At 35.2% G+C, this 24,837-nt stretch overlaps 1 protein-coding gene, 5 non-coding genes and 2 pseudogenes across 6 annotated transcripts; 2 read left to right on the top strand and 6 right to left on the bottom strand.

Annotated features, from left to right (window-relative positions):
* The first annotated feature begins 2,641 nt into the window (after positions 1–2,641).
* On the top strand, positions 2,642–9,730 carry LOC106434365 (annotated as a pseudogene).
* A 1,652-nt stretch (positions 9,731–11,382) lies between these two features.
* Positions 11,383–14,301, bottom strand: LOC106434367. The gene is made up of 4 exons (XM_013875212.3): positions 13,235–14,301; positions 12,029–12,562; positions 11,741–11,947; positions 11,383–11,663 (listed from the first exon to the last, which is right to left on the bottom strand). Exons 1-3 carry the CDS (start codon positions 14,069–14,071, stop codon positions 11,837–11,839), a joined length of 1,482 nt encoding a protein of 493 aa, XP_013730666.1. The 5' UTR covers positions 14,072–14,301; the 3' UTR covers positions 11,383–11,663; positions 11,741–11,836.
* A 1,105-nt stretch (positions 14,302–15,406) lies between these two features.
* Positions 15,407–15,508, bottom strand: LOC125590988. The gene has a single exon (XR_007326980.1). It is a non-coding gene; the product is annotated as a small nucleolar RNA Z157/R69/R10 (small nucleolar RNA).
* Positions 15,509–15,661: 153 nt separating this feature from the next.
* Positions 15,662–15,789, bottom strand: LOC125591009. The gene has a single exon (XR_007326998.1). It is a non-coding gene; the product is annotated as a small nucleolar RNA snoR80 (small nucleolar RNA).
* A 38-nt stretch (positions 15,790–15,827) lies between these two features.
* Positions 15,828–15,952, bottom strand: LOC125590994. Its single transcript, XR_007326986.1, has one exon. It is a non-coding gene; the product is annotated as a small nucleolar RNA Z152/R70/R12 (small nucleolar RNA).
* Positions 15,953–15,998: 46 nt separating this feature from the next.
* LOC125590993 lies at positions 15,999–16,093 on the bottom strand. Its single transcript, XR_007326985.1, has one exon. It is a non-coding gene; the product is annotated as a small nucleolar RNA R11/Z151 (small nucleolar RNA).
* Positions 16,094–16,175: 82 nt separating this feature from the next.
* LOC125590987 lies at positions 16,176–16,276 on the bottom strand. Its single transcript, XR_007326979.1, has one exon. It is a non-coding gene; the product is annotated as a small nucleolar RNA Z157/R69/R10 (small nucleolar RNA).
* Positions 16,277–16,562: 286 nt separating this feature from the next.
* LOC106434369 lies at positions 16,563–18,216 on the top strand (annotated as a pseudogene).
* The last annotated feature ends 6,621 nt before the right edge of the window (positions 18,217–24,837 follow it).

Consider the following 24,837-nt stretch of genomic DNA (forward strand, 5'->3'; position numbering starts at 1 on the left):
TGCACCTTGGATCCTATGGTCACTATGGTTAGCAAGAAACAACAGGATCTTCAACAACAAGACCACCACACCGGAGGAGATCATTACTAGAGCGGTGACAGCAGCACAGGAATGGTTAAGAGAGCAGATAACGGTGCCTTCAAAACCCGCAATCCCCTTGCGAGAACCAACCCCTGCTCGAGGGGAATCTACCATCATCCAGACAGATGCAGCGTGGCGAGCAGACCTACGATGGGCGGGACTTGGCTGGACAATTATTGACAGGGATGTCACCTCTAGCTTCATGTCTCATTGCCTTTATGTTAGTACCCCCCTAGTGGCAGAAGCACTTGCTCTCTGTGAAGCAGTGGTTTTTTCCAGAGCAGAGGGATTACTTCAATTACGCTGCCAGGCGGATTCGCAACAGCTGATCAAAGCCATCACTTCGGAGGAACCACCCCCTGAAATTTATGGAATAGTCTCTGATATCCTTCGTTTAGCTCCTTCTTTTGAATCTATTGTGTTTGAATGGCTCCCTAGAGAAAGAAACAAAGCAGCTGATGCATTAGCAAAACAAGCTTTGCGTGATGTTTGTAGTCTCTCCCCTGTTTTGAACTCGGGGGTTTAACTTTTTCGATTAATGGAAGTTTGTGTTTCAAAAAAAAAAACCTATATCTAAGATATCAAACAAAGTTCCACATTGCAAGTTTAGACAAATAATGTCTAATATATAAGAGCATTTCCAACCACATTCCATAATTTACTGCAAAATGGAGTGCAAAATAGAATAGTGAACAAACAAAAAAGTGATTACTCCATAAATGAAGTGTTTTTTTAATTTTTTTGTACATACTACATTTTCCACTTTATTTTTGGAGTAAATTATGGAGTACAGATAGAAATACCTTAAAAAGATGTCCAACTATAATTAGTACGAAACATTTTAGGAAATAATCTAAAACTAAATCCATACGGGCTTGACTCTTAAACCCAAAATAGACAATATCGTACTAATCCAACAATATATAGTTGGACATAGTCTCACTAGATCCCAACACTATACCTCTTCGGCATTAAGTTTCAGCTTATGAGACAGAACTCGGATGCGTTGTAGTCGCTTAATCACTTCTGCTCTGTGGCAGTTTCCAACACTATGAAGCTTATAGCTACTCCATGTTCCTTCAGTTCCCTCTGACCCTACAATATCCAAGAAAACGACGAGCGCACACGGATCTCTTGTGCTGAACATATAGTTGCTCCGGATACCTGACCCTCTCCTCCATGTAGAAAATGTCTTTTGCAAGGTGAGAAGATCCGGGAGGAGTTTATTGCCTTAATCGAGTTGAATCATAGCACACACTCTGCTGCCAAATCCTAGCGCGATCCAAACTTGTAGCCCCGATGAGACGAGCCACGGATTCTGTCCGGTTTATTTTTGGAAAGAATGGATCAGCCGCGTCCAAGTGATGAAGTGATACCAATGGAGCTAAAGGGTGCGCACATGTATAGTAATGTTCAGACAGTAACTATCCTTTATACCGTTGAAGATCGTTTCTTCTCCAAAAATAGTTGGGTTGAATTATGATTTAGTTTCACTTTCCATGTTATTTGGCAGTTGAATTTTCAACTGCTCTTCAAATGAAACCCGATTCTTGATAAACTATCTTGTTTGAACCAGACAAGTACTGCACATATACAGGTACTTACATTCACTGTAATAAGTAAGAACCTTATTTGCATGATTTGATCCCAGCCGCAAAAATGGAATCTTGTTTTCAAATGAAGAAAATTCTTCACAGGCGGCTCTCATTTCTCTTGTTTCTTGGGTGATTGGTAATCATTGTAGATGTTGTCCCCAGCAAATAATTATATCTACAGCTCTCTAAATTTACGCACTTCATACTTTATTAATTTTTATAAGTTTACAGCCTCTTTAGAAATTTTAAATTTACGTCTGTGTGAGGGCTGTACAAAGACCAATTTTATATGCTTTCCAACATAATAATTATTATTTTATTTGAAATTTGTTCCACAAACAAAATTTAAAAATAGATGTTAATCTTAAACGTATATATATGATAAACATTTGTAAGATCAAAATCAAAGATCAAAATCAAAACCCTAGCTTATACATTGGTTTACAAAAATTTTGTGGTTAAACGTTAGTTCATGTTCGTGTTCTAATTAAGTTACAAAAAAAAAAATGTTCGTGTTCTAATCAAATTATTTGTGATAATTTTTATTTATTCAATAACAATAATATACATTTTATTTTTAACCCATTAATATGTTGTTTAATATATATATAATATTAATCTACGTTGATCTACATAAATCATGCTTTTACCTTTTTTAAAATTACAGCTAAAATTTTAGAGCTATAACTCCACAGCCACAAAAAAAAAACAGCTGTATTTATAGAGCAAAATCTTAAAGCTACAGCATTTACTAATTAGGCATCTTTGGTCCAAATGTTCGACGCCATTTCATGTGTTTATATTCTTTTTCAACGCTCGCCGATTGTCTAGTCATTTATTTTTGGTGCTTTGTTCACAGTTGATCCATACTAGTGGACAGTGGGGCTTCACATTAAGACCTAAATATCTTTTGTCTATATCGTGAAGCCCCCACTTGGGTTGTGATCGTTTCTCTATATAACTTCTTCTGTAACGTAGGATATTTTTGGGTATCTTTTTTCCAATAATGACAAAGCTTCAAATAGCTGGAGAAGAGAATGGTGATATTGGTGATGAGGATGTTCGCTCTCAATGGGCTGCTATTGAGAGATTACCAACGTTTGAAAGGATCACTACTGCTCTGTTTTGGGAACGGAGATGAACAAGGGAAGAGAAACGAGAGGCGAGTCATGGATGTTTCTAAACTTGAGGATCTTGATAGACATCTCTTTATTGATGATCTCATTAGACATGTTGAGGATGATAATCTCAGGCTACTGCAGAAAATTAAGAAAAGAATCGATGAGTAAGTTTCAAGTTTCAATACTATGCTTTTTATTATGGTTATGTTCCTTGTTTCATGTTTATATGCTAAGAAAATGTAAATATTATTGGTCTATATTATCAATCTCATGTATATTTTGTAGGGTTGGTCTCGAGTTAGCGACGATTGAAGTGAGGTTCAGTGATCTTTTTGTGGAAGCAGAATGTGAGGTAGTTTATGGAAAGCCAATCCCAACTCTTTGGAATGCTATTGCAAGCAGACTATCTGTAAGTGTTCATTCAACTAATTAAGTTTCCACGTTAACATCCTAATCTTGGACCTCTAGTAATTAATTATGTACATAATTGGTGATTTTTTGACAGAGACTTATGTGTCTAAAGAAAGAAAAGAACATAAGCATCTTGAATGGTGTCAGTGGTATCATAAGGCCTAAAAGGTACATTCTTGAAGCACTTCCTCATTAATTTTTGTTTTCCTTGCAAAGAAATATACTTTTTGTTTTGCTTTGTTTGTTTGCAGAATGACTTTGTTGCTTGGTCCTCCTAGTTGTGGTAAAACCACTCTACTACTTGCACTAGCTGGAAGACTTGACCCTTCTTTGAAGGTTTTTTTTTGTTAATTAAATCATTGAAACGATGTATATGAGTTCTTTTGTTCAAAAATCAAACGAGCTGCTTCCACATTACAGACGACAGGAGACGTTAGTTACAACGGTCACTTATTATCAGAGTTTGTTCCTGAAAAAACATCAAATTATGTAAGTCAAAACGATCTACACATTCCAGATATTACTGTGAGAGAGACACTCGATTTTTCAGGATGTTTTCAAGGCACAGGAAGCCGTTTAGGTGAGCAAAACAATTATTCTTATGTTTCTATTTGTTGAGTTCTTGTTGCTTTAAACTTTTGTGACCATAATAGAAACTATGAAAGAGATTAGTAGAAGGGAGAAACTGAAAGGAATAGTTCCTGATCCTGATATAGATGCATACATGAAGGTAAAAATCTATAGTGCTTTAATATGAATATAATAAGAATTTTAATTACAAGTAATAAAAAATCTATATGATGACAGGCAGCTTCCATTGAAGGTTCAAAAACTAACCTGCAAACTGATTATATCCTAAAGGTATGGTACTTTTAGAGGTGTTTTCTCTTCTTATCAGAAGTTATTTATTTTTATTTATTAACACTATCAGAAGTTATTAATGCATCTGTTTTCTTATTATTATTATCAGATCCTAGGACTCAGTTTCTGTGCAGATACACGCGTTGGAGATACATCAAGACCAGGAATATCTGGTGGCCAAAAGAGAAGATTAACTACAGGTACTTTAGCATTCACATGGACATTGGTTCTAATATCTTTCAAGACAAACTTCATATTTAGTATGTATATATTATCTACTGCAGGTCAGACGATCGTAGGTCCAATCAAAACTCTGTTCATGGATGAAATATCAAATGGTTTGGACAGCTCAACAACGTTCCAGATTGTATCTTGTCTCCAACATTATGCACTTCTGTCTGAAGGAACCACAGTGGTTTCACTGCTTCAGCCTGCACCAGAAACGTTTGAGCTTTTCGACGATGTGATTCTTATGGGAGAAGGAAAGATAATCTACATTGGTCCAAGGGATTATATTTGTAGATTCTTTGAGGATTGTGGATTTAAATGTCCAACTAGAAAATCTGTTGCTGAATTTCTTCAGGAGGTTATCTCAAGGAAAGATCAAGAACAGTATTGGTGTCACATAGACAAACCATATTGTTATGTCTCCATTGACTCATTTATTGAGAGGTTCAAGAAGTCTGAGCTTGGGTTACAACAACAAGAGGAACTCTCCAAGACACATGACAAGTCTCAGGCTCAAAAAGATGCTTTATGCTCAAGAAAATACTCACTTAGTAACTGGGAGATGCTAAAAGCTTGCTCAAGGAGAGAGTTTCTTCTGATGAAACGAAACTCTTTCGTTTATGTTTTCAAGTCTGGACTCGTAAGTTTATGTCTTCTTTACAAGAAAATCTATACTTGTTTTAACCATTACATGCTTAAAGCTTAAACCCTTTTACCTTTTTAATGCAGTTGATTTGCATTGGATCTATTACAATGACGGTTTATCTAAGGACTGGGGCTAAAAGAGATCTAGTGCATGCTAATTATCTTATGGGTTCTTTGTTCTTTTCAATCTTTAAAATGCTTGCTGATGGACTTCCAGAACTAACACTAACAATCTCAAGGCTTTCAGTGTTTTACAAGCAGAAAGAGTTGTACTTTTATCCTGCTTGGGCATATGCAGTTCCTTCAGCTATTTTAAAGATACCCATTTCATTTCTTGAAGCGTTTCTCTGGACCTCGTTGACATATTATGTCATTGGTTATAGTCCTGATATTGGCAGGTAACAACATTCACAACATGTTTTGTACAATTCAAGAAATTTATCTGCTAATTAAATTTTATTTTCTTCAGGTTCTTTCGCCAGTTCTTGATCTTCTTTGCTTTACACCTTTCATGTATATCAATGTTCCGTGCTATTGCTGCCACCTTTAGAGATTTTGTTCTTTCCACAACAATTGGAACACTCTCTGTAGTGCTTCTCTCATTATTCGGAGGATTCGTCCTTCGAAAACGTATGTTTTGTTACTTGAGAAACACGTTTCATAATAAGTTTTTTGAGTATTCATTGTGATGATGTTGTGTTATATTCCAGCGTCTATGCCTGCTTGGCTTCAGTGGGGTTTCTGGTTGTCTCCATTGTCATATGCTGAGATTGCTATAACATCAAATGAATTTTTCTCTACACGGTGGAGTAAGGTAACCAATTCATTACAAAACGGTAACCAATTCATTACAAAACTCTCACATTTTCAAGCTAAATTTTTAGTTCATTAATTATTTGTATCATCTCTCTATTACCATAAGACAACATCTGGAAACAGAACGTTAGGGGAAGAAGTTCTTGATGCTCGAGGGCTGAACTTTGGTGATCAATCTTACTGGAGTGCATTTGGTGCTTTAATTGGCTTCACATTATTCTTCAACATTGTTTTTGTAATTGGCTTCACTTACACTTTGAACCCTAACAGTATTTCACAAGCACTTTAAACCTCTAAAGTGACACTTATATCAAAAGAAACCTTCGATCTGGATTACTTGTATATCAATTCAAAACCGTAACCGGCACTGTTCAAAATCGATGACGTGTCGGTTTTCTTTAAAAAATTAAAAAAACCTAAATTTTTTTTATTAGTTAAATATAAAAAATATAAAATATAAAAAATCATAAATAATTCAAAACAAATCATAAAAATCACTAAAAATCAAAATATTCACCAAAAAAAATATTTAATTATTTTATTAATAAAATAAATATAAAAATACCGAAAATATAAAAATTCATAAAAAAATCAAAATAAATCATAAAATGTCAATAAAATTCACAAAGAGTCAAAAAAATATTTTAAATTATTTTATTAATAAAATAAATATAAAATACAGAAAATATAAAAAATCATTAAAAAAAATCAAAATAAATCATTAAAAGTCATTAAAATTCGCAAGACTAAAAAATCACAAAATATATTAAATTATTTTATTAATAAAATAAATATAAAAATACATAAAATATAAAATTCATTAAAAAATTCAAAACAAATCATTCACGAGAATCATTTGAAGATAATGAATTTTTCTAATCCGAATTAGAGTAATCATAATCCAGAGATTGACTACTATTTTTGATTTCTTTTTATTTGTTATGTTTTGTGTGTGTGTTGGTTGGATTTGGAAAAATTCAGGATTGTTAAAAGGAAGAATGGGTACTAATGATAGCTTAAGGGTAGCCAGTTTATAGCGCGCAATGCAACTATTCCTTAGTCGCTTTTATAAAACCATGTATAATTTTATTTTCTATTTTTGTGATTTTTTTATGATATTTTTTTATATTTCTGTATTTTACACTTATTATATCAATAAAATAATATAAATATTTGTTGTGAATTTTTTATTTTTGTAAAATTTTATGAGTTTTTATGATTTGTTTTAAGTTTTTATGATTTTTTTATATTTTATATTTTATATTTTCTTTATTTTATATTTATTTTATGAATAAATAATTTAAAATTTTTTTGGGTTTTTTTTATTCTTCTGAATTTTATTGACTTTTTATGATTTATTTTGATTTTTAATGAATTTTTATATTTTTATATTTCTGTGTTTTTATATTTATTTTATTAATAAAATATTTAAATATTTTTTTGGTGAATATTCTATTTTTGTGATTTTTATGATTTGTTTTGAATTATTTATGAATTTTAATATTTTTTATTTTATATTTATTTTACTAATAAAATATCTTTTTAAAAAAACGACACATCATCGATTTTGAACAGTGTCGGTTACGGTTTTGACTTGATGTACAGATAAACCAGATTGAAGGGTTTTTTTGATACAAGTGTCAATTTAGAAAGTGCTTGTGAAATATTATGTGTCAGTGGCTGCCACTTTGAAGGTTTTTTATGCGATTTTCTCTATAATTCAGTTTATTTGATTGATTTTTTTCTTTCTGTAATTTCAGCTTCAAAGAGGTCACGTGCGATTGTGTCTAGTGATGATAACACTCAAAGTTCAGGAAACCATATTATGTCGAGTTCTAAAGTTGCTTCCCAGTCCAAAAATGCATTACCATTCAAGCCCCTAACTTTCACATTTCAAGACGTTTGTCATTTCGTCCAAACTCCTCAGGTAGACAAAAATTATGACATCGTTTTAGTTCTCACTTGTCTGAGTATTTTCTTGATTATTTTATACTATAGGCAATAGTCAGAGAAGTTCTTGAGACGATAGAGCTGGAAGAAATTAAAGATTCCATAGTAGGACTTCCTGGAGTTAGCGGTTTAACAACAGAACAACGAAAGAGACTAACAATAGCTGTGGAGCTTGTTGCCAATCCTTCAATCATATTCATGGATGAACCAACCACAGGATTAGATGCAAGAGCTGCTGCAATTGTAATGAGAGCTGTGAAGAACATCACAGAAACTGGCAGAACAGTTGCTTGCACTATTCACCAACCGGGCACAGATATCTTTGAAGCATTTGATGAGGTAACATTAGTGAAAATATCACACATCCCCATTTTTTTAAAAAAAAAAAACTATTTTCTAAAAGTACATTATGTGACATTCAACTGTAGCTGGTTTTGATGAAAAATGGAGGAAGGATTATCTATCATGGACCTCTTGGAGAACATTCAAGAAATGTTATTGAATACTTTATGGTAAGTTTCCATAAAATATATTACTAAAACTGAACCAAATATATATAAAGTATGGTTATTTTTTCTTTATTTACAACATTAATTTTCAACTGCAGAGGATTCCTGGAGTTCCGAAAATGAAAGAGAACACTAATCCAGCCACTTGGCTACTAGGCATTACTTCTAGATCATCAGAAGACAAACTTGGTGTTGATTTGGCCCAAATCTACAAGGAATCGTCTTTGTTTAAGTAAGTCTACAACACTTGGGGTGTTGTTTTGTTTTGAAACTTACTTGTCTTTGTTTGTTTTTAGGGAGAACAACATAGTAATGAGAGTTACATCTTCAGAAACAGAAGAACTAACCTCCTCGACGCGGTATGCTCAAACGGGCTGGGAACAGTTCAAGGCATGCCTATGGAAACAACAACTCTCTTATTGGAGAAACCCTTCCTACAATCTCACTCGCATCCTCTTCATGTGTCTTACCTCTGTGATCTGTGGCGTTTTGTTCTGGCAAAAGGCTAAGAAAATGTTACTCTCTTGCCTCTCAACTTTCTTTAAGTTTGTTTTCTCTCAAACTTTATGTTTTATCTTTCTTCTTTGGCAGAAACACTCAACAAGATCTTTTCAATGTATTGGGATCAATGTACACGGTGGTTCTTTTCACTGGAATAAACAATTGCTCTACCGTATTATTCTGCATTGCAACCGAACGAAATGTCTTCTACCGCGAAAGATTTGCTCAAATGTACAACTCATGGGCCTACTCCCTTGCACAGGTTAACACATTTTCCTCAAATCAAATCCATACAGGGAGTAATAGATAAACTGAAGCCTTAACTTTTGTAGGTGTTGGTTGAGATTCCATACTCATTAGTCCAGTCTATATTATGTGTTGCAATATTATATCCTATGGTTGGCTATCACGTCTCGCTCTACAAAGTGTTTTGGAGCTTCTACTCAGTCTTCTGCTCGCTGCTCATTTACAACTACTTTGGCATGCTTTTAGTTGTCATCACCCCAAACATTCACGTTGCTTTTACTCTACGCTCTGGTTTCTACTCGATGGTCAATCTCTTCGCTGGTTATGTCATTCCAAAACCTGTAAGTACCTCTTTTTTTTTTCAGAAAGATAAAAATATCAAATGTATGAGAGTTTTGTTGATTGATATGCAGAGCATTCCGAAATGGTGGATTTGGATGTATTACTTGAGTCCCACGTCATGGATCTTAAACGGGTTGCTCACATCTCAGTATGGAGATATGGAGAAAGAGATAGTAGCATTTGGAGAGAGGAAGAAGGTTTCAGATTTCGTGGAAGATTATTTTGGTTTCAGATATGGTCATATGACTCTTTGGCTGTTGTAGCTATCGTTCTCAGTGTCTTCCCCATTCTCCTGGCTTCTCTTTTCGCATTCTTCATCGGTAAACTCAATTTCCAAAAGAAGTGATTCTTATAATCCTGCTTCACTGTGTCGGTATGAACAGTGTATTGGTATTTAGCAAATAAATAAATTTAAGTTTCTACATATGTTACTTTTGTGTCCAAAAAAGAACAAACGGTTGCGGGTGTAACATTCGAAGAGCAAAGTGACCCTCACCACATGAGAAAAAAAAAACTCAAACATATAAAAGGCAAAGTGACTTTCACCGCATGACATTAAAAAAAAAAAAGAACTCAAAACTTAGGATGGAGTATGAGAAACATCAATGCCTGCACAACTGTATATACAGAGGAAGGATCTCAGCATTATTCTTCTCCTTGGCCAAAAGTAAGTAAAATGATATCTTGCATATTTGCATTATTTTAACTTTTCATTCTTGCATATTTTGGTCATTTAGATTAGGAATTATGCATTTTAGCTTCCTTTTTGCATAAGTTTTTATCAGGTGTTAGAGTGTCCATTGGAGTTTTTGGAGGTACTTGGAGGCCTTTGGAATCAAAAAGGGAGTGGAAAGTGTTGTTTGAGCGAGTAGAGCACCGGAGCGGGCAACGGGAGCAACCTACGACACCCGCTCCAGACGAAACGAAGTCAGAACGACGTCCTGCAGCGGGGTTAGGCTCCCGCTCTGAGCCCAATAGCTCGTCGATCACTTTCGAGAGCTGGAGTGACCAAGACGGAGCGAGGTCAGTCACCAGCGCGTAAAATGAAGAAACAAAGTATGCATTTGGAGCGACGTCCCGGAGCGAGGTGAGGCACCCGCTCCGAACTCAACTTCTCGTCGACGACTTTCGAGAGCCGGAGCGACCAAGACGGAGCTAGGTCAGCAACCCGCGCGCAATATGAAGAAACAAAGCATGCATTTGGAGCGACGTCCCGGAGGGAGGTGGCGAACCCGCTCTGGAAGCAGAGCGACCTGGTGGAGCGACCTCATGAACCCACACGCGTTTCTCTTCTTCTGATCGAAAATTTATGTTTTATTTGGGCCTTTCAGGTTGTTGACTGAGCCCACCAGATCGTAGAAGTCATATAAATACTCTCTAAACCTAATGTTAGGATCTTATCTCATTTTCTATATAATCAAAAAGCCACTTTTAGGTGAAAGATCTAATCTTGATCATTATCTTTTATGATTGTTTGATTGCTTTGATCATTAATCATGTTTAGACTTAGATCAGCTAATAATTTAGTGTCTACCATGATAATGAGTGAGTAGTCATCTTTGGATTCATGGGTTAAGATGATTAGGATGATTAAGTGATGATCTAGAATGTTTAGAGTATATTAATATGTTTCTTTGCTTGATTGAGTGATCTTAATGCTAATCTAGAGTTGGCCATTTTAGATTAGAAATCTAGACATTTCATTGTCCGGAAGGTGTTCGATGAAATGTTTGAGCCAACTCAACATGCTCTTAGCTTACCTTACCAAAAGCATTTGATGTTAGAGAAATTTAGAAAGTTGAATGATCTGTTCTTAATGATTATTTGATTGACACAAACCAAAGGCATTTGATGTTTGATCAATGAGAGTAAATGAACATTTGTAATGAGAGTAAATGAGCATTTGTCTTGACAAAGAACTTGATTAGAATTGTTATCTAGACTTGTGAAAATGTGTTGATTGAAATTTTGTCATTTTAGATTAAATCTTAGACATCTGAAATCAAATTCTTATACTCATGACTCTTCATTTATCCATTTGCTTAAAAGTTGCTAGTAAATTGTGTTAGAGTCATGTTAGCTTAATCAAATCATTTCATTACATTAAATGTATTTAGCTTAAATATGAACCTGATTTCTCTTAGAATTGAAATACTTAGAAATAGATTGACATCTAAAATACTATTTTGATTTGAACTTCGGACCCTTGAAAAGTCCATATCATAAGACAAAAAAACAAACTTGGTGGAAAATACACAATCCTTCGAAGTTACGTCTGGTTCGGACTCTGGTCTCTTCTATAAGACATTTACTTCTGAAGTTAGCCAGGAAGAATAAAACTAACCCACCCCTACAAGCTACAAGACAAAAAACACATTAGGTTAATATTGTTAGGATTGATTCAGGCAGAGGTCTATTAAAATAAGAAACTTACCTCAGGATTCTGCCATTGATTTACATCAGAAGAATATTAGACTCAGGCGCTGTTTAGCTGATTCTTGAAGTGAATGGTTAGAGAAAGAAAAAAATGCTAAGTGTTCATGGCAATTAGCTCATCAGGCATGCATTGCCTTATGTTAATGACCATTGAAGTGTTATAAGGCGATGAGATGTCACAGCACTGACGGCGAGGCGGATTCATCTGTCATTTTATTCAAGAGAAGAAAAAAAGATTTTAGATCTGGCCAATTTATATAGCAAAGGAGTATTTATAAAACTATACCTGTTCAACGTTAAGTTTCAGCTTACGAGACAGAACTCGGATGCGTTGTAATCGCTTAACAGCTTCTCCTCGGTGGCAGTTTCCCACACTATGAAGCTTATAGCTACTCCACGTCCCATCAGTCTCATCTGATCCTACACCATACAAGAAAAAGACGAGCGGCCTGGCACATGGATCTCTGGGATACTCTCTTGTGCTGAACATATAGTTGCTCCGGACTCCTGACCCTCTCCTCCATGTAGAAAACGTCTTTTGCAAGGTGAGAAGATCCGGGAGGAGTTTATTCCCTTCATAGACTTGAATCGCGTAGCCCCACACAACCGAAACAGTCACTGTGTTTGAAGGATCATAACACACACTCTGCTGCAAGATCCTAGCGGAATCCAAACTTGCAGCACCGATGAGACGAGCCACGGACTCGGTCCGGTTTGTTTTTGGAAAGAATGGATCAACCGCGTCCAAGTGATGAAGTGATACCAATGGAGCTAAAGGGTGCGCGCATAGCAGTCCAAATAGGTTCCCTCTTATATCAATCTATGAAAAAATAGCACATATATAGTAATGTTCAGACAGTAACTACACTTGTCCAAAACCAACCAACCAAGGAAAGTAACCTTATACTTCAGTTATTGAGCTAAACTTTCCAAATATAGAAACTCTCTGTTGTTCATCAATCAGCATCCATGGAACTATTTTTCAATCATTGTTGAAAATAGTAAATATTCGGACAGTAGCTACACTTGTCCAAATAGAACCAAACAAGGCAAGTAAAATAAGACTTCAGTTATTTAGCTTAACTTTCCAAATATAGAAACTGGTCTGTTGTTCATCAATCAGCATCAATGGAACTACATTTCAATCATTGTTGAAAATAGTAATGTTCAGACACAATCCAAAACCAACCAAACAAGGCAAGCAAGCTAACACTTCAGTTACTGAACTTAACTTTCCAAATAAAGAAGAAACTCTCTGTTCATCAATCAGGCATCAATGGAACTATAATTAAATCATTGATAAAAAATAGCAATGTTCAGACACTAACTACACATATATAGTAGTAATGTTCAGACACTAACTACACTTATCCCAAAACCAACCAAACAAGGCAAGTAAAATAAGACTTCAGTTATTTAGCTTAACTTTCCAAATATAGAAACGATCTCAATTACTATTAAAACCTAGAAAGTTGGTTTCTTTACGTTATACCTGATGAAACCCAGGCTCGTGAGTCAACGCAACACCAAGCTCAGCTAAGCAAGAGAAGATCCTGGAGTCGCTCCCATACATATGCGCATACCTCATCAAACAAGAATCCAAAACCCTAGCAAGAACCTTCCCAAGCGAAGCGCTGATCGCGAACCCTCCGCCACCAAACGCCATATCAAACGAGTACCTCACATTCTGATCATAAAACTCCGAGTTGCTCCCCACGTACCACCACTTCCGGTGATCGTACTTTGACAAAACCGTGACGAGATTGTCCACGAAAAACACAGTGTCGTCGTCTCCGAAGACGAACCACCGCACGTCTTTGTTATCTCCCCCATCAATTGTCTCTTTGACGACGCGAGCGACGCGGATCGCCGATCGGAGTCCGCCGGGGAAGGTGTAAGGAAACCTGGAGACGTCTTGGGAGACGATCACGGGAGGGAGGGTGTGATCGCGATCGGGATCGGGATCGAGTCCTCCGCCGCCGCCGCGATCGAGGAAGACGACGGCGCGCGTGGAGGAGTCGGGGGAGTACCAGAGGCGGACGTAGGAGCTGCGGCGGAGCCAGGAGTCGCGAGAGGCGGCGATTGAGAAGAGTAGGTGGCGGCGTTGGGTGGAGAAGAGGGGTAAGGAGCGAGCGATGGAGGAGATTGGGTCGCGGCGGAAGGTGAAGAGGGTGAAGACGATGGAGCAGAAGGTGAGGAGTAAGAAGATGTTTCTGACGCGAGGGGAGATTAGGGGAGGTGATTTGGAGGGGAAGGGCATCTCAGGCGAGATGGAGTCGGGTCTTGAGAGAGGTGGATCGGATCGTCTCTTTCGTCTTGTCTGGTTCATTTCTGAGGTTTTGTTTACTCAGTCTCTCTCTCTCTCTCTCCGTGAATTCGTCCAGGCTTTATGTTTCTCGGAAGCTGGAAGGCGAAACCGTCTCCGTTACAGTGAATGGTTTCACTTTTACGGGTCGGGTAATACCAGATTCTGTCCGGCTCTAATCGTCGGACCCTGCTAGCTGAGGTAGAGGTTTAGGTGTCTTGTTTCTTAAACCACCCATTATAAAAGAACACCGTAACTCTGTCACTATGCAAATACAAGATGTGACTTATATGAATGTTAATGTAGCTAGGCCTGGCACTTTTATCTGAGATCCGGATTTGATCCGAGATGAGATCCGGATCCGATCCAAAAATCCAGATATCCGGAGGAGTCGAATCTAGATCCGGATAGTAAAATGTTAGATCCGTCAAAGCCGGATCCGGATATCTTAATTTTTAAGTCCGGATATCCGGATCCGTAAGTTTTATTAATAAATATTTCAAAAATAGTAATATCTATATATATAAATTAATTTTATTTAATATATTTTTATTTTTATAATAGTATATATAAGTTTTATGTAAATTTTGTAATATTATACATAGAAATAATTAAAGACATTATATATATTTTTATTTTTAAATTATTGTTAATATTTTTTATATATTAATATTATTTTTTATTTATTTAAGGATCCAAATCTGGATCCGGATATCCGCCGGATATTACAATTTTTATAAGGATATCCGACACCCGGATATCAGAGAACCCCGGATCCGGATAAGGATAGTAAAATTATGGATCCGCCGGATAAGGATCCGAATCCGGATATCTTAAAATTGCCCGGATATCCGATCCGTACCAGGCCTAAATGTAGCATTTGTATCATGAAATACCAAATTTATTTTTCATATGACAGAAGTAAATCTTGAATATCAAAGCAATCTCTTACAATTTCACTGCTCTATATTTATTATTTGGTATGTACAAGAATTATATATACACGTTTTATCCAACGAACATGTGGATGCTTATAAAAGAACAACTAAATATGTTGTGTAATATAGATATGTATGTTTATGTATAGTAAAACTAGGTGTTTTCATGTGCACCAGTAAGAAATTTTTTAAATCTAAACTATATTTAAAAATAAATTTTACTAAATATTATAGATTTTACTATTTTCTTATTAATATTTAATATAGATTTGATATATATTAAATCAATTTGTATAAAACTAATAAAAATGATATAAAATTGTATAATTATCAAAAATTTAGCTTAAACAAGAACAAGAATAACAAATCAAACCAAAAAAAAAAACTAATCAATCAAATACACTAAATTTAACAGATGAAAGGGTATACTCAGACAGCCAAGGGTTATTCTTCAACTTCCGGGAGAAGAGCCCAGATCAGAAACTCTAGTCCACAACATAAATGTATCATCACCATATTACCCTTCCACATTCAATAAACACAAAAAATTTCCACTCTATATTATTCAGGAGTTCAAAAAGGTGAAGGATGACACAAGCAACAGAACATAACGCAGAGATAGTGACGAACACGGCTGGGAAGTATTTGCACAGAAACATACATGATTAAATGAAAACAATATACGAGGCATTTCCAGGATCAAAAAGCACTAAAAAGGCAAGATGATCAGGATATACCACAAAATTACTATTGCGTCACAAGCCATTATACCTGAGGGAATGGTGTTTCTCCCTCAGAATTGGTAATGGACGCCAACACAAAAAGACAAACACTCGAATTGATATGCTCAGTGGAAGGAGAAGTCGTTTAATTAGGAAAGCTCACGGCAACAACAAACCCTTCACAGAATTTGTAATTGTCCACTGCTCTTCTTACACTCTTCGTGTTTTTATCTCATCATAGCATCAAAATACATAACAATCCAACAAAAAAACATCTAAACTCAATATAAGAAGCTTCAGTGTGTGTAACAAAGTCAGATCATTGATCGATAAAACCTCACTGAAATCCGCTAAGATATTTGTTTTTTTTTTATCATCCTAAGCTTTTTATATAAGCCCCATCTAAAACAAAACCGAGAACATAAACATAAACTCAAAACAAAAAGAGAGTTTTTATGATTGGTGTGAAAGAATACTCAGACAGCCAAGGGTTACTCTTCAACTTCTGGGTGAAGTGCCCAGATCTGAAACTCTAGTCCATAACATTATTGTATCATCACCATACTTACTTCCACACCCCCAAAAAAAAACACTTCACAAAAAGCATAAACTCCACGATGAAAAAGTAACAGAAAAGGTCTTAAGTTTTGTGTAAGACGAAAAGCATATAAATACACAGCCAAACATAGACGAAACCGAGAACTAGGGTTCCCCCGGCGGTTATAATTTATTTTAGCCTTTTCTTGACCCATTTAGTTTCACTGAGCCCATCTTACGTGGCCCAAACAGACAACTTCATTACTGTATAAACTCACACACCTTCCCTTACTATTTCTGGTAAACCAGTCAACACACAAAACCCAAAAAGGGAAAGAAAGATAAACATATAAAATGAAGAAAATCCAACTTGTGTTCATACCCGCGGCGGAAATTGGCCATCTCCGGTCAACCGTCGAGTTAGCTAAGAAACTCCTCGACGAAGACGATCTTCTCTCAATCACCGTACTCATCATCCCTCGCCCTTCCGCCGACGATTCCGACCACGTTACACCCCTTTTCACGCCGTCTCAAGAACGCCTCCGTCACGTCACCATCTCCGCCGCAGATCAACCACCCGACGTTCCTCTCGATCCTAAAGCCTTCATGGACAACCAAAAGCCGAAAGTGAGAGACGCAGTCTCCAAACTCCTCGACTCGCCGCCGCGGCTCGCCGGATTCGTCGTCGACATGTTCTGCACGTCGATGATAGAAGTAGCTGAAGAATTCAAAGTCCCTACGTATATGATGTACACGTCAAACGCTGCGTTTCTAGGAATCACGCTTCATCTCCAGTTAATGTTCGACGAGAAGAGGTATGACGTCAGCGAGTTGGACGACTCGGTCAACGAGTTGGACTTCCCGTGTTTGACTCGTCCTTATCCTGTGGAATGTCTTCCTTATCTATTCACCTCTAAGCAGTGGCTTCCCTTCTTTTTTGACCAAGCACGAAACTTCCGAAAGTTGAAGGGTATTTTGGTAAATTCCTTTGCTGAGCTGGAGCCTCACTCTTTGAAAATATTCTCTGGTGACCTTCCTCAAGCGTATCCAGTGGGACCACTGCTGCATCTCCAAAACGACGTCGTCGAAGCGAAGCAATAGGAGGTTTTACGGTGGCTCGACGAGCAACCGGCGAGGTCGGTCGTGTTCCTCTGTTTCGGGAGCATGGGAGGCTTCAACGAGGAGCAAACGAGAGAAATCGCCGTCGCGTTGGAAAGAAGCGGCCACCGGTTTCTCTGGTCTCTCCGCCGCGGATCGCCGGATATACTGACGGAGCCTCCCGGAGATTACGCGAATCCGGAGGAGGTTCTACCGGAGGGATTCTCGGATCGGACGTCGGGGAGAGGGAAGGTGATCGGATGGGCTCCGCAAGTGGCGGTGCTCGCTAAGCCGGCGATCGGGAGCTTCGTTACCCACTGCGGATGGAACTCGGTGCTCGAGAGCTTGTGGTTCGGCGTTCCGATGGTGACGTGGCCGCTCTACGCGGAGCAGAAGATCAACGCGTTCGAGATGGTGGAGGAGCTTGGACTGGCGGTGGAGATACGGAGGTTCTTTAGAGGAGATTTGTTGGGCGGAGAGATGGAGACGGTTGCGGCGGAGGATATTGAGAGAGCGGTGAGGCGTGTGATGGAGGAAGGTAGTGACGTCAGGAAGAGAGTGAAGGAGATGGCTGAGAAGTGCCACGTGGCGTTAGAGGATGGTGGATCTTCGCAGGTGGCTTTGCAGAAGTTTATTCGAGACGTGGTCGAAAACGTTGTGGTCTAATTGGATGGAACCATGTGGAGGCAAAGTAGAAAGGATAGTTTATGTACACCGTTATTACTAATTTCCCACCAAAAAAAAAAAAAAAACTTCCCACTTTGGATAATACGGTTATGAAACGTTAGTATACCATGTATGTTACATTTCTTGAATAAGATTCTGATGTGTATATGTACCGTTAAGAATAATAATAATAATCAAAATTGTCTTATAGAAATGATTGTTGTGTTTCAAAACTTCCAACTGATTGAAGTGTCATAGATGAAATCAGTATATCAGCTTAAATGAACGTAATGTCACGGCCTTTTTCTCGATGATAATGCGAACCACATCATTAGATACAGACCAGTATACATCTTACATCTCCAGATAAGCGACATGATGGCTTCCACACGTGTAGGCACGGGGACGCTTTCGCTAGCAGCTTTGAGTTTAAGCTCAGCGATCTTGGAAGATTTGAAGACGAGTCTCTTGGTTACGCATTTGCCTCAACGCTCGTAGAGGTCATCAAGTGAAGGAGACTGGTAAGAGCTATAAGGAGGAGGGTAGATTGTAGTTCCCGCGAACTGAGGAACACTTGTTGCGGTTCCTTTCGCTGTAGCGGCCCAGGCTCGGACGAAGGTTAGCAACGAGGCCGCGTCGCAGATCTGGTGAGAGATGCCAACGGTGACCGCGACCCCTGATCCTGACCCGAAGAAACTTACATGACTCTGAGCAACGGCCACGTCCCCGCAGACTCTCCCTGCTCGACTTCAGGGAGAAACTGCAGAATCATGGAATTGATAACGTTTGCCACTCTCTTATTATTGTTCCATTAGAAGCCACTGCGACGTAAATTTTTTTTATATGGTTATATTGATAAATAATAGTCAAAGAGATTGTTTTAAATAGTTAATTAATTAGAATTTTGTGATGTTTTTCAGAATAATCATAATTTGCAGCAAAAACTCTATCACCATCATTAAAGAACCATTATTCATTTTAAAATATACTTATTTGTTTTATTTTAATTGTCGTTTTAGAATTGGACATATGATTAATAAATTATTTAACTTTGTATAATTACTAAATAAAACATAATTATCAATATACCTAACCGTATTTCAACCAACAGAAATATAGATTAAAATATAAAATCAAAAATGTTTCATTGAAATTAAAAACGTCACTAATTTTAAAACGAAATTTTTTTACTCTACAACGGCAAACTAAACTGAAACGGAGGAAGTATTAATTATCTTTTATGAACTGAAGATTTTGTCTTTCTAAATATATTATAAAAAACACTAAAAAGTTTAAAACTTTGTTAGGTTTAGAATAAATTGGCAATAAAATAGATAAAAAGAAAAAAAAACAAAAAAAAAAACAAAATAGAAGCAAAACAAATTAACCAAACTAATTTCAGAGTTATAGAATTTTCCGGCCATTGGTTTAAAGCATAATAATTTTTTTTTACATCTCTCTCTTGACGGCTAGGCTTACCTAAACTTGAATTATTTTATCTTTAACACGAGTTTAATATATCATCAAACTCAATAATCTAGCAAAATTACTTATCCAAATTGCGGATAATAACTCTACCACTATTAATAAAAAAACTATCAAAACTAAATTAATCTAACGGCATACAAATAAATTAACCAGTCGATAGGGATAAATCTCTACCACTCGGTCATCAAATCTATCACAAAGAAAAAATACCATTGTTGAACACTAAATCTACTTACAAAATTAAGTTTACAAACTATGTGTTATATTATAATATTAAATATAAAATATGCATTTCTCTAACAAAACTATGTAGTGAAATATAAATCTACTATTTTTAGATAAACTTAATTATCCTAAATAAATCCACATATCTTAAAAGAACACTAACATGGTAAAAAATTTCTTTGCACATTAATTTTTCATATTTTCTATGTTTAAAATAAAATTAATATTTTTGTAAATACATTTTTAACAAAAAGAGTAGCACATGGAACTGTTTTAAACGCTTTTTTTTTGACATAATTGACATAGCAGGCTATAATGACATCTTAAAAATGACATCTTATAATAAAATAATATTTTGGTAATTATTTTAGAAATCTCCAAAAGTTTAATTTTATTATTGGTGGTTGATCTGATTTTGTTCCATTATAGAGTGCTATGTCAACTATTTCAAATTGAGGGTCCGTATGTTCAGTTTCTTTTAAATACGGAGAAAAAAAATAAATGACAGAGAAAAAATCATATAAAATGTGGCAAAATTCAATTATTTTTATCTACAGTGAAGTTGTTGCCTTTCGGCACAAAAGACATCAACTTTCACATTACAAAAATGAAAATTTCCAACGATTTTTTAACAGAAGTATTACCATATGGAAGAAGAATTAACAAAAGATAATTGAAATAAATTTTGTCAAAATTTATCAGAAATTCGCTGAAAATTTTGGATGGATTGAGTTACCTACAAAATAATATATCTATTATAAACTTCAATTTGTCTTTGACAAAATATTGACAGAGAATATAAATCGTCAAGAATTCATCAAGAAATTTTGACGAATTTCAGACGAAATATATAACTGCTATAGGATTATTTTAAAATTCAAAATTATCAATGTATTTCTGACATATATTTTGTTGATCATCAAAAATCTGTCAGAAATTCATTCATATTTATCTATATATACCACATTTTTCCATTCAATGGCATTCACAAATTTTCACATCTATCTAAAGAAAGCAAGAAACTAGATCATAACGTAGGTTGGGAGCGCTAATGCAATAGATTTGATGAGAACCTCATTTCTTTTTCTTTATAACCACCGTGCCGACCACCCATTCACTCTGTTTTACAACATATGCTTTAAGAAGACAAAAAACTTTCATTTTAAACCACTAATATCTTCTTCTTTTTTTGTAAATTAACCACTAATATCTTCAATTATTCCTAAGTGAGAATCAATTACCCATTCATTATGGATTTCAAGAGTATGCTTGTTTGTTTGCTTATATTCCCATGAAATTTGTTACCAAAGAGTAGAGATGACTTATCAAAGCTCGTACATAATTTTCGTATTCATGAGAGTCTACCTTACAAAAGAAAATGTTATCATAAATGAAAAAAATGTGAGATTCAGAGGGCTAGCGCGTAAAAGACATATCTTGTTATCTTCTCTTAATTCTCCACATGATTAAGAAGGCTAATAAGTGCATTCGTGCATAAAATATATATATATGAAAGAGAAAAAAGATCGAAGGATACAAACCATCACTGGCGAACCTAGGTAGAGTAAGAAGGGTGCAGCAGCCCCCAAAAAAATACAATTAAATTTAAATGTACCAGAATTTGTATATATTTTGCCGCTTAATTGGTTTAAGACTTTCTATTTGCACCCACTAAACCAAGGTTCGAACAATCAAATACCTATTTTTACTATTTTTGCCCCCATTCATTATATTTACTAGATTCGCCACTGAAAACTATACTAGTTAATTTTTCCTTCACAATATCCCAAAACTACTGATTAAATATGTTTTTAGAAGATTTGTTTTGGTATACTTAATAATGGAATAATAAACTTATTTCAAAGATTTAGTTTTAACAATGGAATAATAAACTTCACAATATTAAGTATACTAAAATAATGATGTTTTCTTCAATACTTCTTAACAACAAAAAATAGTTTACATGAAACTATTTTAATCATTATAAAAGTTGGCATCTTTAATAAAAATAATAATCTCCAAAAATCTTATTAATATATTTTTTACAATTATTGATGGTTGATTTAATTTTGTCCCATTATAATTTCAAAGCGAGTTCCCTACCAACTGTCTCTAACAGCACCATCCCAATTAATAACAAATCTTCTTCGACTTCAATGAGTATATCAATTAATTCAAATAGAGGGTCCGTGTAGTTTAATTCCATTGAATACGGAAATTATGGCCAATCAGAAAAAAAAATGAAAGAGAAAATTATCTGTTAAGTGGAGTTATCAGATTCAAATATTTACATCTGCAGAATGGAGTTGTCGGCACAAAGAAACAATGACTTTCAAGGTAATATATCAGCGTTGTCTTAATTTTCAAAAACTTCCTCAACCTGTTGCGATTAAAATAAATCTTCATAGACTTGATTACTCGTTTGTATATTGTGGCGTCGCACATTACGCTTCCTCATAGAAAGTATATTGTGGTTTGCAGAACCATACAAATGAGGGTGAAGTCAATGATGTTTTGCCATCCAGTCATTAGAGACTCCAAAGTAATTGTCCAATCTGGATGCATTGTTTTGCAACAGACCCCCACACACCGTCGTCCATACTGTATAAGAATACAGACATGACAAAGAAAATGTGATCTCTAGTTTCATCAGATTCGCCACACAACATACACCCTTGCACTTTCCCCACTTTCGCATTCTCTAATGTATAGGTATCGATGTTTTGGAGGCAGAGAAATTATCATAGTATTCATCAATGGAATGACACCACAGGACCTTTCCCCTGCCCTCAAGATAATGCCTACTACGAGCACTACGAGCACAACGAGCTCGCCATCTTGTGTTCCCCACAGCATCTGCCACCGACGCAGTAAGTGACAGGCCCAGAGTGTCTTACCTGCCAGAGCACCCCATTTGAAGCCAATCATCATACAAGAAATACTAGTCTTTTCCATCATGAACCTTATTTCGAATAACTTTAGTCATCTATTTTCCTAATATCCGAGTAACATTAGTCATCTATTTTCCATCATAAAAGAAATACGAGACATAGCTAACTGGCAAGTGGCAACCATGTTAAATCTTTATATCATTTACTTTTAAACTAGTCATCTATTTTCCTGATATTTTACATACATCATAAAACTACGTTAAATCTTTATATCATTTACTTTTAAATTAGTCATCTACTTTCCTAATATTTTACATACATCACAAAACATTTTATACACATCGCGAAATATTTAAGTATGTGTATTCTTAAGGTGTGTGGGATGCACTAAAAATGAAAAAAATAGTGATATTTACGAAGACTGCATAATCATCACATAAACCATAGCTATCATCATGGTCCAACTTTTGGTGTAAAGTTTTCCTTATTATATATTCCTTTCATAATACTTGATGAAAGCACAAAGATCAAAAAAATTACTTTTTCTATAATTTTTTTATTAAAACGATAAATAAAAATAATTTAACTAACTATTAATATGTTACAAAAAATTAACTATTAAAATTTTTTTGAAATATAATTTGGTTAAATTGTTTTTAATAAAGTGAAAATTGCATAAAAATATCCAAAATCTTTTATTTTGAAACTACACAAATTTTTTAAAACATCAAGTATTATAAAATAGAAAGAGTACAAGTTAAGTAAACGTTTTGTTATGATGTGGCATGCGCTAAAATAAATTATTGGTATTGGTGAAGACTGCATGATAATCACCGAAACCATAGCTATCATCATGATACACGTTTGGGGGAAAGTTTTTTTGCTGACAAAGTTAGTGATATTCCTAGCCTGGGGTGCTATGACAATTATTATTCAAATTATTTGAGTGATATTGGATGAAAGGTTAAAGCACCCAACTCATTGACAATTGTTTCTCAAATTTCACAGTAACAACTCAAAGCATTAGCTTTCCAACTAAAATTACAACAGCGACACTGAATTTCCCCACGTGATTGAATTTGATTATTTTATCATCTAAAATAATGTTATCTTATCATCCAAAATAATATTATTTTTGGAAATTATGATTAAATAGCAAATATTTGCAGTGAACAGTTTTATAAATTATTAGAATCTATCTACTTGCATTATTTTGTGATGGACTATTTTATGGCAAAAGTAGGATACTAAAAATTCGGGATTCCAAAAGTTTTTTAAGCCAAAAACACCTAGAAACCTGAAAATCAATTCTTCTGAAAATAAAGTGCTTTTATAGACACATTTCAAGTTTTATATAACTTAAAATTAGATTTATTTGATGATAAATGTAAAACAAAATGTAAATATATATTAAAAAACATTTTCTTATGGAATATATACTTGTTTGATTTATTTTTATTAAAAAAAATCAGATGTATAATTTAAACATAATCCTTTTTCATGAAAACACTAAAAATTCAATCACATACAATATAATGGTCACAATCGAATGCACACACATTGTATTAATTATTGTGAAAATTAACGAGGTTTTATAATTTTAATTTTCTTGCTTACCTTACTTATTTTTTATTTTATGGTTTTAGTTTTAGATAACCTATACCCTTTCTTCGTATTCTTTGTTTAAGATGTATATAATTAGCAATAAAAGGTTATGTTAGTTTATAATATCTCATTAAGTATGCCATTTTAATTAATAATAACACCTATGACCATATATAGGATGAATTAACTTATATGTCATGTTAAGTTAACGTGCTAAACTCTATATATATTAGTGTAAGTTTGTGTTCATTATTTCCTTAAAAAAAAACGTTATGTTCATTATTACATACTAATGAAACTTTTTTTAAATGTGGAAAATATTAAACAATAGTTTTTTCCGCAACTTAAATCTTATCTTGCACGAATGAACCGCAGACTCAGGTATAAATGAAGAGCAGCGCATATACGAATCCAACACGAAACCTACTTTCTATAAAAGAAACAAAAATGTTGGAATTTTATGGGATATTCCCTGTCGTAGTTTCACTAATTGTATTGAAACTTTGCCACTCGATATATCGTTGGAGGAACCCTAAATGCAAAGGCAGACTTCCTCCAGGATCCATGGGGTTCCGATAATCGAAGAGACTTTTGGATTCATGACGCCTTATGATTTCAGT

Source organism: Brassica napus, chromosome C7 (genome assembly GCF_020379485.1).
Source record: "Brassica napus cultivar Da-Ae chromosome C7, Da-Ae, whole genome shotgun sequence".
Lineage (NCBI taxonomy): Eukaryota > Viridiplantae > Streptophyta > Magnoliopsida > Brassicales > Brassicaceae > Brassica > Brassica napus.